At 33.9% G+C, this 13,706-nt stretch overlaps 1 protein-coding gene across 1 annotated transcript in view; it reads right to left on the bottom strand.

Moving 5' to 3' along the window:
• Positions 1–8,267, bottom strand: part of LOC106132378 (CUGBP Elav-like family member 4) — a 467,880-nt gene extending 459,613 nt beyond the window's left edge. The window contains exon 1 of the mRNA XM_060947645.1: positions 8,061–8,267. Coding sequence (XP_060803628.1) covers positions 8,061–8,114 — 54 coding nt within the window. The 5' untranslated portion in view covers positions 8,115–8,267. The remainder of the gene's footprint in view (positions 1–8,060) is intronic.
• Positions 8,268–13,706: the final 5,439 nt, after the last annotated feature.

A 13,706-nucleotide genomic window follows, 5' to 3' on the forward strand; every position in this document is an offset into this window, starting at 1 on the left:
AACAAAGGGAAACGTCTAATGAGCAATTTGCCTAGCTAGCTAATCGCCTATTTAGCAAAACATTTAACAATCAAGAGGTCTATATAATAAAACGTTAATTTCTCCAAAATGCCTGGACATTTAACAAAACTGAATATAATAGTCCTATCTACCAACTAATGTATTTATGTTTATTACTTAATCATGCAAAAAATACTGAACATATGTAAGTGATATGGAAAAAATCGGCAAGAGTACAAAGTTTGTACGACTTTTAGAAAACCGCTACAAACTGCTCTCAAGTCACACGCTACGAGACTACAATTCTAATATTTACTTATTTAAACAAAACACAACCAATTTGCCAATACTGCACAGAAAATAATACACAATTGTTTTGTTTTAATCAGAACAAACACGAGCAAAGGCATGTAGGATGAGTACGGGTTGAAACAACTTAATTAATATAAAACAACCGGGTACGTGCGCCGGGTTCAGCTCAGATACAGATTGTTTGCATTCGGTGTGGGGAAAAGCAAAAAGTGGCTGGCTTTCCACAAAACTTTAGTCATCTCTTACAGATTTTATTCGTACATTCGTATAGTCATTCGTATAATCAGGTCTATATCCCTTGCGGGGTAAACAGAGCTAGCAGTCTTGAAAGACTGAAAGGCCACGTTCAGCTGTTAGGCTTAAAGACAGAATCGAGATTTAAATAGTGACAGGTTGCTAGCCCATCGCCTATTAAAAGAATCCCAAGTTTATAAGCCTATCCCTTAGTCACTTAGTCATATAGTGCCGTGTGGTTTCCAGCACTTCAGAGTATATATATATATATGTATATATATATATATATAGTAGAGTAGTAAAATAGTAGTCAGTTATATATATATATATATATATATATATATATATATATATATATATATATATATATATATATATATATAGTAGAGTAGTAAAATAGACTACATATCTTTCCCAGGGATGTCTTTAAGGACGACTATGAGATACGCTTGCAAACTTAGGATTTCCCTTGTGTTATAGACGAGACTATATGTATGAAAAATTGGAAAGAAGGTTTTTCTAAGAAAGAGTTATACGAGTATTGTTAATAAAACGCCAGGGCTAGTAAAAAAATAAACAAATCATTTTCTAACCAAATCGAGAACTTGAGCGATATATAATAGTTTCCAGTTAATTTCCATTCAAATTGCATAATAAGCATTAGGATCTCTATAGCCATAGCCATGCTTCTATTTTAATCGCGAGCCATTTGGACTACCTCGTAAATAATCCATTTGGCAGAATCGAACCCACACTCGTTGTTAGTATAAAATCTAAATATAGCGCGTTCTGTTCGGCTGGATAATGTTGAGATATGGCGTACGCGCGGGAAGGGTTGGGATTCATTTTAATTCATATTCAAAATTCAAAATATTTATTCATTATTATAGGATACTATCATATGGCTTAATAATTCATTCGTAATTCATATATGCATTTGAAATTAATTCATTTATTGTTGTTAATAAATAAATTGATTCATTTATGACGTAGCTATTTCCCTTGCGGGGTCGATAGAGCCAACAATCTTTAAAAGACTGAAAGACCGCGTTTAGCATATATGGCTTAATGATGGAATCGAGATTCAAATAATGACAGGCTGTTAGCCCATCACCCGCAAAAAGAATCCTAAGTTTGTAAGCCTATCCCTTAGTCGTCTTTTACGACATCCATGGAAAAGATATGGAGTGGTCCTAACCTTAATTGATGGAAACCACATGACACTGCCCGGGAACCACACGACACTTTCAAATTAATTAAATCACATGTATCACCTACGGGATGGACAAAACCAATACTCACATGTAGCTGGTAGATTGAGATTCAGGAGAGAGTAACAAATACCTAACCCATCGCCTAAAAAACTTGGAATTTTGTATCATCAGCATGTCTGCGGGAGCGTACCTTGATCAAATAAAGATACGTTACGTGTGCATTTAATACCTGTATTATTTACAAATATATATATGCAACACGCAAGTTACATACATACATATAATCATCTATATCCCTTCCGGGGTAGTCAGAGCCAACAGTCTTGGAAAGACTGAAAGGCCACGTTCAGCTGTTTGGCTCAATGATAGAATTGAGACTCAAATAGTGACAGGTTGCTAGCCCATCGCCATAAAATAAGTTAACTCATTATTTTCTTTCAAACGCACATTATTTTGAATGCCCATGTCAAAGTAACCACCCATCCAAAATAGCTATTATTACGCGACCATTTCATGATTCCCTTGCATAATAATGCTTGTCCAATTAATATAATTCGGATGTTATCTTTTTCGAAATCACATTATCACCTCATAATATGATTCGCCCAAATTAAATTAATTGAACAAACGCGATTATTTGGTTTTAATTCGGAAGAATTCATTATCTGCTCGTAATTAATACACAGTATTAAAGAAACGTTCAAAATTATATTTTGGAATTAATGCTGTGATTCAGGCTTGAATTGGAAATTCATATATTTTATTTCGTTTCTATTACGTAAAAAGTTAAATAAAAATGGAGATAATTTAATAAATGGACTTTCACGTCAGATACTTATTCAGTAGAATCATGAATAAAGATAAGACTGTCATTTTGAAAATTCTAAACGTGAAATGTATACCTCTGACCATGTACATGACAATTCACAAATTAATTTCTTAAAGTTGTGTAAAACTTTAGCAACACGCGAAATTAAAAAAAAAAGTATCGGCATATAAATCGGTTATGTAGTTTTCGAGGTATTTGCAATTTTGTTCAAAAATATAAAGCGTTTGCGAGGTCAAAGCTCGCGGGGAACAAGTGTCAATAAGAGTAGGTATAAGTTAGATTACAACCACTCATTTTGTTCAAAACTGAATGAAGCCATTAATTTCCGACAACCTGTTTTTAATTACAAACATCGTTGATCCCAAACAACCCCAAAGTATAATTAGGGTTGCTTAGAGCCAAAATAAACACATTTTTGCCTTATAGTGATTATGACATCGTCGTAAACGTTCAAATATTTGGTGCATTAAGGATTCCGGGTTACAATTTACTTAATATAAGTACTACTACTAGTAGCTACTTTTTGTCGTATGAATAAACGGTTATTTTATTATTATTACTTAGAAAATTACTTTCTTTCTCTGCTCTAAAAGGTTGCCTGTTTTGTGACATGGTATTAATAATTTGTACAGTATGTACAAATCTTATTAAACTATATTCTTATTTAAATCATTACTTTTATACTTATTCACTATTTTTTTTTTTTGTAGACAATATAATGTGCGTTCGTCCACGATTTAGATTTAAGAGATTTAATCTATGCTGGTACGATTAAAATGCTGCTGTGTAGTTTGTTGTACATGCGCTTTGGAAGCGGCAGTAGATATATGTAATTACATTTAGATTATGTGACGTTAATAAGTGATACTTTGTATCTAATTTTGAAAATAAATCTGATCTATTCTATTCCTGGAAGACATTTTACATTTGATAAACTGTTTTGTTATTTTATTTGCAGTAAAGAGATAAAAAACTTAAAGTCTCTTCATCTCCAGAAGTGATAGACGTATAGTATAGGAACTGAGGTAGTGATTCATAAATATTTTACGAGGTTAACCCGCAGTGTTAACCCCAAAATAACGGTACTAACGCAATGGCTGAAAGTGTCTAAAAATATAAATCATAGTTGAGATACGTTACCCATAATGTGGCACGACTTTCAAATTTAAATGGATCTCAATCATAGTTTTATAGATAGGTACATATATTCACGTCTTAATCCCTTGCAGGGTAGACAGTGCCAACAGTCTTGAAACGTCTTGCCACGTTCAGCTGTTTGATTTAATGATAGAATTCAAATAGTGACAGGTTGCTAGCCTATCGCCTAAAAGAAGAATTACAAGTTTAGGTTTAGGTACATAAACATACTTGAATAGTTATGTATTTATGTATTTTGTTTGTAATGTAAGTATTTTGCAGTATACATGTGCACTTTATCACACCACCAATTTAAACTTTTTCTGTTTGGTCAGCTGGTAGACTGGTAGAGAATGCCGAAAGGCATTGAGTCCGCCGCTTGTACATTATTTTTAGTGCAATATAGTTTTAAATAAAAAATTAATAAATGATAGTCATAGAAATATTATATCTAGGTATGTACAGTCATGAAAATCGTTTGAACATTAAAAGATGTAATTCTTTCATGCCCTACTTATCTTTCTCATGCATACGTGTACGACTTTACTTTGAAATTTCACCATTTTCATGAGATATATCAGCCTTGTAATCAATACATTAAATAAATTCCCAATCTTCCTTCACCCTCTAACAAATCAAACTAGATCCATTTTCCATACGGTTGCATCATTCGCAATTTTTTTAACGTGCCATTTTTTTGCGTCCTGTTCATACCTACAACGGCTAAAAAGTAGACCCGCTGAAAATCGCGAAATCCTTTCAAAGTATAGTGGAGTTAACAACGTAAAAACTATCAATAGGCCGAGCACCAAACCCGGAAAGCAGACGGAACCCCCCACCTCGCCGCCGCGCCCGTAAACTTTCGCGTTTGTTTTTGTAAACTAAATTCCTGTTATTCCTCACTCTGCGAGGCCGTGTTTTTGTAGGGTATTGTGAAAATTAACAAATATATTGGCCTCTATGGCGTTGTGGTAATAGCTAACCTTTTTTTAGTCGCAAAGTCTGGGGTTTGACTTTTAGTCACTAATTCTTGGGATTGACTTCGATCAAGGGTTTTATGATAATCTGACTTTTTCTTAACAGTTCAGATCTGGGATGTACATTGGTAATATGGTCTTTCATTCATCAGGCATTTGACTTAGCAGCAAGTCCATTGGTCGTACATGATCTTGATTCAGTAATAGGATAGTCTAACTTCAATATTAAGCGACCCTTAGTCAGTTTTCAAACTTAGTTGTTGTAAAAGGTAAAATGCTCATTACTGGTAACATTTACATTATATAGTACATTTGCCCGAGTTTTGCTCCCGTGGAAATTCAGTCCAGAAAAAAAAACATCTAATATTTGTGTTTTGATTATTAGCAGTATTTTTTAAAAGACTTTATCAAAATTAGCGGTTTAGCCATGAACAGACAGATAGACACAGAATTTATAATACTACAATTGATTAGACATGAATTGATTTCAGAACAAGTGCGCCATAATGTAGTTCAGCCGTGCGCGTGCGCATATCTTAAGCAAAGGTTGAACCATAACGTAAATAAAGATGCGGCACGTGCCAGCCTGGTTACGACTTACATTTTATTTTTAGATTTGTACTTTAGTACTGCAGAGCAAAAGGGCTGAACTGGAGCATTGTGCATTCTAAAAAAATGTTTTAAGAAGCTTTAATTAGTAGAATAGAATAGATTTATTTTCAAAGTTACAAGGTATCACTTATTGACGTCACTAAACCTTAATCTAATTATATCTACTACCGCTTCAAACGCGGATGTGTAGAAGAAGCGGCGGAATAAACTACACTGCAGCATTTTCACCGGACGTCAATTATCAAATATAGATCTCTTAATTATAAATTTTATATGCTTCCATTTATATCACTGTTACAAAGGGATTTGATCTGCAACTAGGTACGAGCCAAACCTATTTAACCTATGAACTTACATGACCTAAGTTCCATGCAACAATTTCTAAACAAAGATCGACCATTGTTTACTCTGAGTCATTGTTTCCATACCTTACCTCAGCTCGGCTCTAATTGTTATTGAGAGCCGCATCACTAAAGGGCTAATTGTTCTTCTAATTGGAGGTCTGAATGACCTTTTGTGCTGTGTGTATGGTGCTTAAATAATGTGCGTTGATACAGTGAAAGTTTGACCGTCCGTGGTCAAATAGTTAACGTGCTCAAATAAAGCCTGGTACACAGGTTCAAATCGTACCGCAGTCACATGACCATGGTACATACTAGTGACTCTTTTTCTAAAGTATTTACTAGTTTGAGAGGTAACCGAAGCAGCGTGTAAAACCTCGAGGTAACTGGATATGTAACCATGATTCAATATGGGTAAGACTTTCTTGAAAAAGTTGTGGAGGTCAGGCGTTTAGGCAGCCTTAATTTTCTCCATATAATTTTCTTATAATTACTAAAGATTCGTGAGAGGTAAAAGTTGTTCTTTAAATTGTAATAAAAATTTTAATTTTTTGATGTATGCATAGTTTAGAAAGTATAATGATGAGTCTTGATTAAGTCGTGGATAACATTTATACTATAGAAGTATATAGCCCATGGCCTCATTCCCCAACCATGATAAATATTCAACACAAAAACTCCCAAACTTATTTTGTCAACTAAAACTTGGCGGCCCCTTTATTCAAATTAATAGGAATTCAAGTTTTCTTAATTTAAGTTTGAAACTTTCCGCCCATAGACATTAAATCTGTAACAGATATGGCGAATACTGGTAAAAAATTGTTTTTATTGAGAATAAAAGTTTCAGTTAAAAACACATGTTTAATGAGATGCGGGATTAACAGTTATATACACATTGGAAAATGTTATATACAGCAGCTAAAAGTTATTATTAAGTATTGTTTACTTTTTTCTGGAAAATGGCATAAATCTATAATGTACCATTTCTTGTTACTGTGTAAATATCTGTGCAAAAATATTGCAAGCAAACAAACAAACAAAGTTTTGCAGGTATAAAGCTTTTTTGCAATTACTCTTCCTCTGATGCTTTTTTAAATTTCGAAAAAAAAAAACTAATCCATCTAATAGTTTCATAAGTCTATGGTGCCAAATTGCTTCGGTACAGGAGTGGAGCGAGGAAACTGAGTTTTGTGTGAGTGACATGGGTTGGGTATACCCTCGCCATACAGACCAACAGCAGAAATATATTTTGTGGTTACCTTTTTTCAGACACATAATAAAAAGTGACAAGGACATGATAGTGGAGTAAATGCCACTTTGATTCTTACATACGTCATATAATCCTTAATATCCCTTGCGAGGTAGACAGAGCCAACCGTCCTGAAAAGACTGAAAGGCTACGTTAAGGTGCATGGCTTAATGATAGAATTAAGATTCAAATAGTGGGTATACTACTATACTATAGGTTGCTAGTGATCCTTTTATTTTATTTTAATTTTCATTTGTTTTGGCACAAACAGTCAACAAAACGAATATGTTAACAATATATGAAGAACTCATACTACTATAGACGCAACATTTGAAGTTCATATTAGTTGTCTTTAGGAAATACAAAAGATTTGTTTAGGTATTTTCTTAGTTTTTTTTAAATAAACTTATGAACAGATAAATTCTTAAGGTATAATTAATATTTTTACCCATATTTTCCCACGGGAATCCCATCGCATATGCTTGTTTCTTGCATAACTTCAGCCAACGATTACAAGTTTAAGAGCCCTTCCCTTGATTGCCTTATACATTTTTCCCGGGAAAAGAAGCAGCTTTTACACTGACAATATCGTCTTTATCTTAGAGTGACTGAACTCTGAATGATCTGCAGTGCACAATGTTTGAGACGAACAAATGTTGATGAAAAATTTTGCATAGAAGATAAACTTTTTAATAAAGTTATTTAAATACTTGACGTTTTCTTATTAATTTTTCATATTATGCCTAGAGTTTATTTATTTTTGGTTTTAAACCAAAAGTTTAAAAACCATAATATTGGTCGTCAAAGTTAACCAAGTAAACTAAAAACAAAACTGCTAAAATAAATCTGCCGGTTTGTCTTATTTTATCCTAGTGCTTATTATGCTCGGCTTTCGCAGTGAAGTTTAAGATTCGATTTCCGATCAAGTTAAGGTGGAAAAATAAATATTTGTTGAGTACAATTTTTTTTAATATCATATTGGTTCAAAATTCGAAAAATAATCTGGATGCTTGGAATAATATATTTTAAAAAAAAAGAGTACGACTCAACTAATAAAATACTAAATAATACCATAAAAGAATTTAAAAAAAAACCATGTTTGTCAAAAAAACAATGTTAATAAAAATAGCAAAACCTAGATCAAAAAATACGCACCAATTCATCATAGTAATTCGCTAATTGCGAGTAGACCAGCGAATCGTAATCCATGGCCAGCTTTATTCGGGAACCACTGAATGCACAAAACACACACTGAGACACAGATTTTTCAATTCAAAACCAGATTTTGAATTTAGAATCAGTTTTTCGAATTTAGAATCGAATAGAATCACTTCACTACACGGCCGTCGATTGAAGACGCATTGGTCGGGTAACTGACGTGTAGTTATGCTGTAAAGCTAAAATAAGACCAAATTTTAAACACAAATGTTTGGGAACGCCGCGTATGTTTATAGAGATGATGTTACCGCGAGGCCAGTTCCACGCTGTCTAGATTTGTGTAACTATTTGAAGATACAGTTAAATTACTTTTTTAATTTTCTTGTGATTTTTTTTTTTACTTTATGTTACATTTAGACTCTCTTTTTTAATTAAATGATTTATAAAACATGATTTAATGCGAAAATAAGAATTTTCCATTATAAAAGTTAACGTGATATGTTTCAATAAGAAAGTTTACTTATACTCATCCTAAAATATTATTTCACAATAGTTTCAAACATATACATTTTTATACAAGCCAAAGAGTTATCACAGATACAGGTTTTTGTTTCTATTGAATTACAGAAATAAAATAAAAATGTGTCGTGTGGTTCCCGGCACCAATTATTGGCGAAGATAAATATACTATGGTATAGTATAATATGCCGCATGGTTCCTGGCTCCAATATACAATGAATAGGACTACCTATCTCTTTCCCATGGAAGTCGTAAAGGCGACTAAGGCTTACAAACTTGGGATTCTTCTTTTAGGCGATGCGCTAGCAACCTGTCACTATTTGAATCTCAATTCTATCATTAAGCCAAACAGCTTAATGTGGCCTACGAGTTTTTCAAGACTGTTGGCTCTGTCTACCCCGCAAGGGATATAGACGTGATTCTAGGTATGTATGTAATAAAACATAAATATTTCCCAGAAACAGCTCTATATATATATTGCATCTACGTCGAGAGGAAGCAAGTTATAGTGTATGTGCGAGCTATGAGTAACTGAACGTTTATGTTAGTTTGCGCTATGATTTCTCAAGAAATATTCAATATGGGGCAGTTTCTTCTGTGAGTGACAGGATTATAATTAAACATCACAAGAAACATAATTACAAGCAGGTTGTAAAACAGCTAAAGTAAATAAATACATATTAGCACGTCTATCCGTTGCGGGGATGACAAAGCCTGAAAGGCCACGTTCAGCTGTATGGCTTTGTGATGGAATATTAATTTGAATAAAAATGTTTTCAATAAAGAAATTGGCTTCTAAAATAAAATTCCTTTATACTTTACACGTTATATTTTATACTTATATAATAAAAGCATGAACAGTTTCGCAGATTTGCGTCATAAAGCGTATCGGTATATCGATATCGACCTCTTTCGAATAATACTCGTGTATTATATTGGATTACCGATTTAGAATCGATACAGGAATACAGGCCATCACTGAACGATTTATTATTTATCGTTTGTAGCTTATCTCCAGAATGAATTATACCTTATTTATTTAATGCGTTTGTATTGTAGTTGTTAGAAGGAAAGTAAGGAAGATTGGCATAGAAACATAACTTTGTCGTAGGAATTGAGATTCAAATTGTGACAGGTTGCCAGCTCATCGCCTACAAGAGGAATCTCAAGTTTATAAACCCTATCCCTAAGTCACCTTTAACGAAATCCATGGAAAATATAAGGAGAGGTTCTATCCTAAAGTCCCGGAAACCACACGGCAGACTTATGCAGTTTCAGAATAATTTTAGTCCCGAAATGCTTGCACTCGATGAATGTGCTTATTCCCAAAGCCACCTTTTACCACATTCATGATTAAGTTGTGAATACATTTAATCACTTCTTTATTCCTTACGAGGTAGACAGAGTCACTCACAAAAATACTGAAAGGCCACGTTGAGCGATATGGCTTTATAATGGATCTGAGATTCAAATGACAGAGATAGTGATACATACATATGGTCACGTCTATATCCCTTGGGGGGTAGACAGAGCCAACAGTCTTCAAAAGACTGAATGACCACGTTCAGCTGTTTGGCTTAATGATAGAACTGAGATTCAAATAGTGACAGGTTGCTAGCTCATCGCCTAAAAAAGAATCCCAAGATTGTAAGCCTAGGAAAGTGATGGAGTGGTCCTATTCTTTTTTGTATTGGTGCCGGGAACCACACAAAGATAGTGGTCTATTCTAGAATTCGAGGAACGACACTACAAAACGTTTTCAACGCACAATAATACAACATGTGCATGCATGACCTGTTGCAGACTGGCCCTTTTCCAGGGCCAAGTGAAATGTAGTCAAATAAACGACATATGTAGTTTTATTATCATTTACATTTTTCAATTCCGTAATACTGGTGCCAAGAGTGCGTGGTTTACGTCCATGATTTCGGGGGGGATTTGAACAAAAGACGTGTTAGGGAATTCTTGTACAAAATTAACTTTATTTGTCGCGTGTACAATTCCGTGTTCGCTAGATTTACGATCACATTTCACTTGGTTGGTTAGGATAAGCTTTCACTTAGAATTACTTTTGTTTGGATATTCTTGTTGTTTTGATAAGTTTAAGTAATTTACAGTCTTTCTACCTTAATTGTTTGCCATTAAGCCACTTAATGGAACGTTTTATGACTATTGGCACTGTCTATTCTGCAAGGTATAAATATTTGATAACTGTGTGTTTTTGTGTAAGACATTATACATCAATTTATTACCAAGAAAATATGTGTAGACTGTGAGTATTAAACATAACATATTATGACGTCTATGCCCCTTGCGGGGTAGACAGAGCCAACAGTCATCAAAAACTGAAAGACCACCCTCAGCCATTTGGCTTAATTATAGAATTAGATAAGTTTAATTATATTATAATCGAATTTAAAGACTTCGGAATGACAGCCTTGTGTTTTAACCATTGAGGTTATTACAAGAATCAAAACGCTGTTTCAATTCAGATTCGTGAATGGCCAGTTACCGTTACGAGTATGCTTCTTAAAAAACTGAAAGTTCCATTTTCAAATTCTATTTCCAAATCATTCAACATATTACTGTACTTACTGTATACCACGGAAACTCATAAAAATTGAACCCCGAGCCCATCATCAGCACACCAAACACGTACGGAATTGTTATGATTTTTCAAAGATCACGTGCAAATAACATATGTATGCGCGTTATTGTTCCCGAAACCCTTGGAGGTTTGAACGCTCCCGAATTTCCCTATGAAAATATTATACAGGAGTAGCGGCGTTTTGCGGTATTGAAGCGAAATTGCTTTATTTCATACCGCTGATCCGCGCGCCGTTTCGAAAATGAAAATGTGATAGCTTCTATAAATACAAGTTATTCGAGCAACTCACAATAGGGATTATTCATATTTGTAGATATTTATTGAATAAGAAGTGAATCTATATAATAAATGATTCTCATACAAGATTTAAGAATATGTAAAATTAAAGTACCATCTGTTATTATATACATATAGCCACGTTAACATCCCTTGCGGAGTAGATCTAACAGATTTACAAAGGCTGGAAGGTCAGAATCAGTCACGATCAGCTGTTATTTGTTATTATACTATTGCTGTGACTTGATTTATTTCCCCACACATATATTAACTCTACAATTAAAGCACCTTCCTACTGTAAAATTAATAAGAATTAGCATAAAAACTACTCACTTAGTATCTATATAAGATGAAATAAGGTACCGTGAAGAAGAAGAATGTAATTAATGATACAAGATTGTGGTTCTTTTAAAGTAATGATATTTATAAAGGAAAATTTGTTAAGTGAATCGAAAATCTTTAAAATTATGTCTACATCAAAATCATGACAATAAACCTAAAATAATAAAATCTTTAACCAAAAAAGGTGGTCTGAATAAATCATTGCACGCAAATTTATCTCAATGATTTACTACGCACTTTCGTATGGGGAATACACGAGAAAGGATATAAATACGACATAATGCGAAAAAACGTAGTCGATGTGTTAAGGTTATTATTTATGTATGTCGTTATGAGCGAAATTCCTTACGCCTGAATTATTTAATCTGCTTTTCCATTAAGGTTTTGTGGAAATGACACAATTTATATTCAGCCCCGTACGTAGGGAAAGCAAGTATGACTTTATGGCAAGATTAGGGTAGGATCAAAAATTAAAATACTTTACGTATCTCGTTTGGGTGCACAGTGTGAGAGTATTTTGTGGTATTATTGTTTTGACTTTTTTTGGTAAAACAGCTGAACGTGACCTTTCAGTATTTTCATGATTGTCGATTCGATCTACCCCGCAAGGGATATAGACATGATTATATGTGTGTGTGTGTGTGTGTGTATCTTTTTTTGGTATGTGAGATGAGCGGCAATATTTATTTTTGCAAATACTTCTGTAGATTTTCTGAGGCAGATACCAGGGCTCTCATCGTTCGTGGCGTCTCATCCACAAAAGTTTTCCAAAAACTTATGTGAAAAGAGAACCGCCTCCAATCGATGTCTTTCCTTTTTAGAAGTCGTTTAAATTTTTAAAACTTTTTCCTCAGTGTAACGAAAACTTTCCTGAAAACCGCATCCAAATCGGTTTAGCGAAACGCGAAATAATCGCGGACTAAGTGAAACAGAGAACCACCTTTACGGTTTGAAGGCGGTTAAAAAGAATGAACAGAGAAAAGTTAAGAAATATTACTATTTTCAAAGAGGGTTACATTTTTAACTAAGTACCTATAATATTGTGTATATGTGCCGTGTGGTTCCCGGCACCAGTACAAAAAAGAATAGGACCACTCCATCTCTTTCCCATGGATGTCGTAAAAGGCGACTAAGGTATAGGCTCACAAACTTGGGATTCTTTTTTTAGGCGATGGGCTAGCAAACTGTCACTATTTGAATCTCAATTCTATCATTAAGCCAAATAGCTGAGCGTGGCCTATCAGTCTTTTCAAGACTGTTGGCTCTGTCTACCCCACAAGGGATATAGACGTGACCATATGTATGTATGTATGTACCTTCAATATTAATGAAACTCCACTAACATTAAATATTGCTTAGGCCCATATGTTCGGTGAATTACTGAGCGCGTGCGCGTTGGTGTCATTATCATTAAATACCTTTTAGAGCGAGGTTGAGTCTAAATACATAGCGATACCTATACTTACAGCTTCCACAAACATGTATTACCTTCCTTTCCCGAAGGGGTAGGCAGAGTCTACGTATTGGCTTAGCTTTTCTTTGGTGGCGGTCGAGCCGAACCATCGCTCCCGCTACAGATCCATTATCTTTACATGTATTAACGTATATTTTTACGATCGCACCTAAAAATAATGTCACCTATTTTGTGTCATTGTTTTTTTATAGTAATTTATATATATAAAAAAAAAATTGTTATAATATTTAGGTAAAATATCAGTAGTGCTTATTTTGTTAAATAATTATGTTATTTTATTTTTTTAGTCATCAACGTCAAATACGAGTACATGCATAAAAATAAACTAAGAGACGCCATTTTTAACTAGTACTCACCTTATTTTGTTAAAGAATTATATTATTTTCTTTTTTTGGGCATCAACGTCAAATACATACATAAAAAT

Source organism: Amyelois transitella, chromosome 14, assembly GCF_032362555.1.
Source record: "Amyelois transitella isolate CPQ chromosome 14, ilAmyTran1.1, whole genome shotgun sequence".
In the NCBI taxonomy this organism is placed as follows: Eukaryota; Metazoa; Arthropoda; class Insecta; order Lepidoptera; family Pyralidae; genus Amyelois; species Amyelois transitella.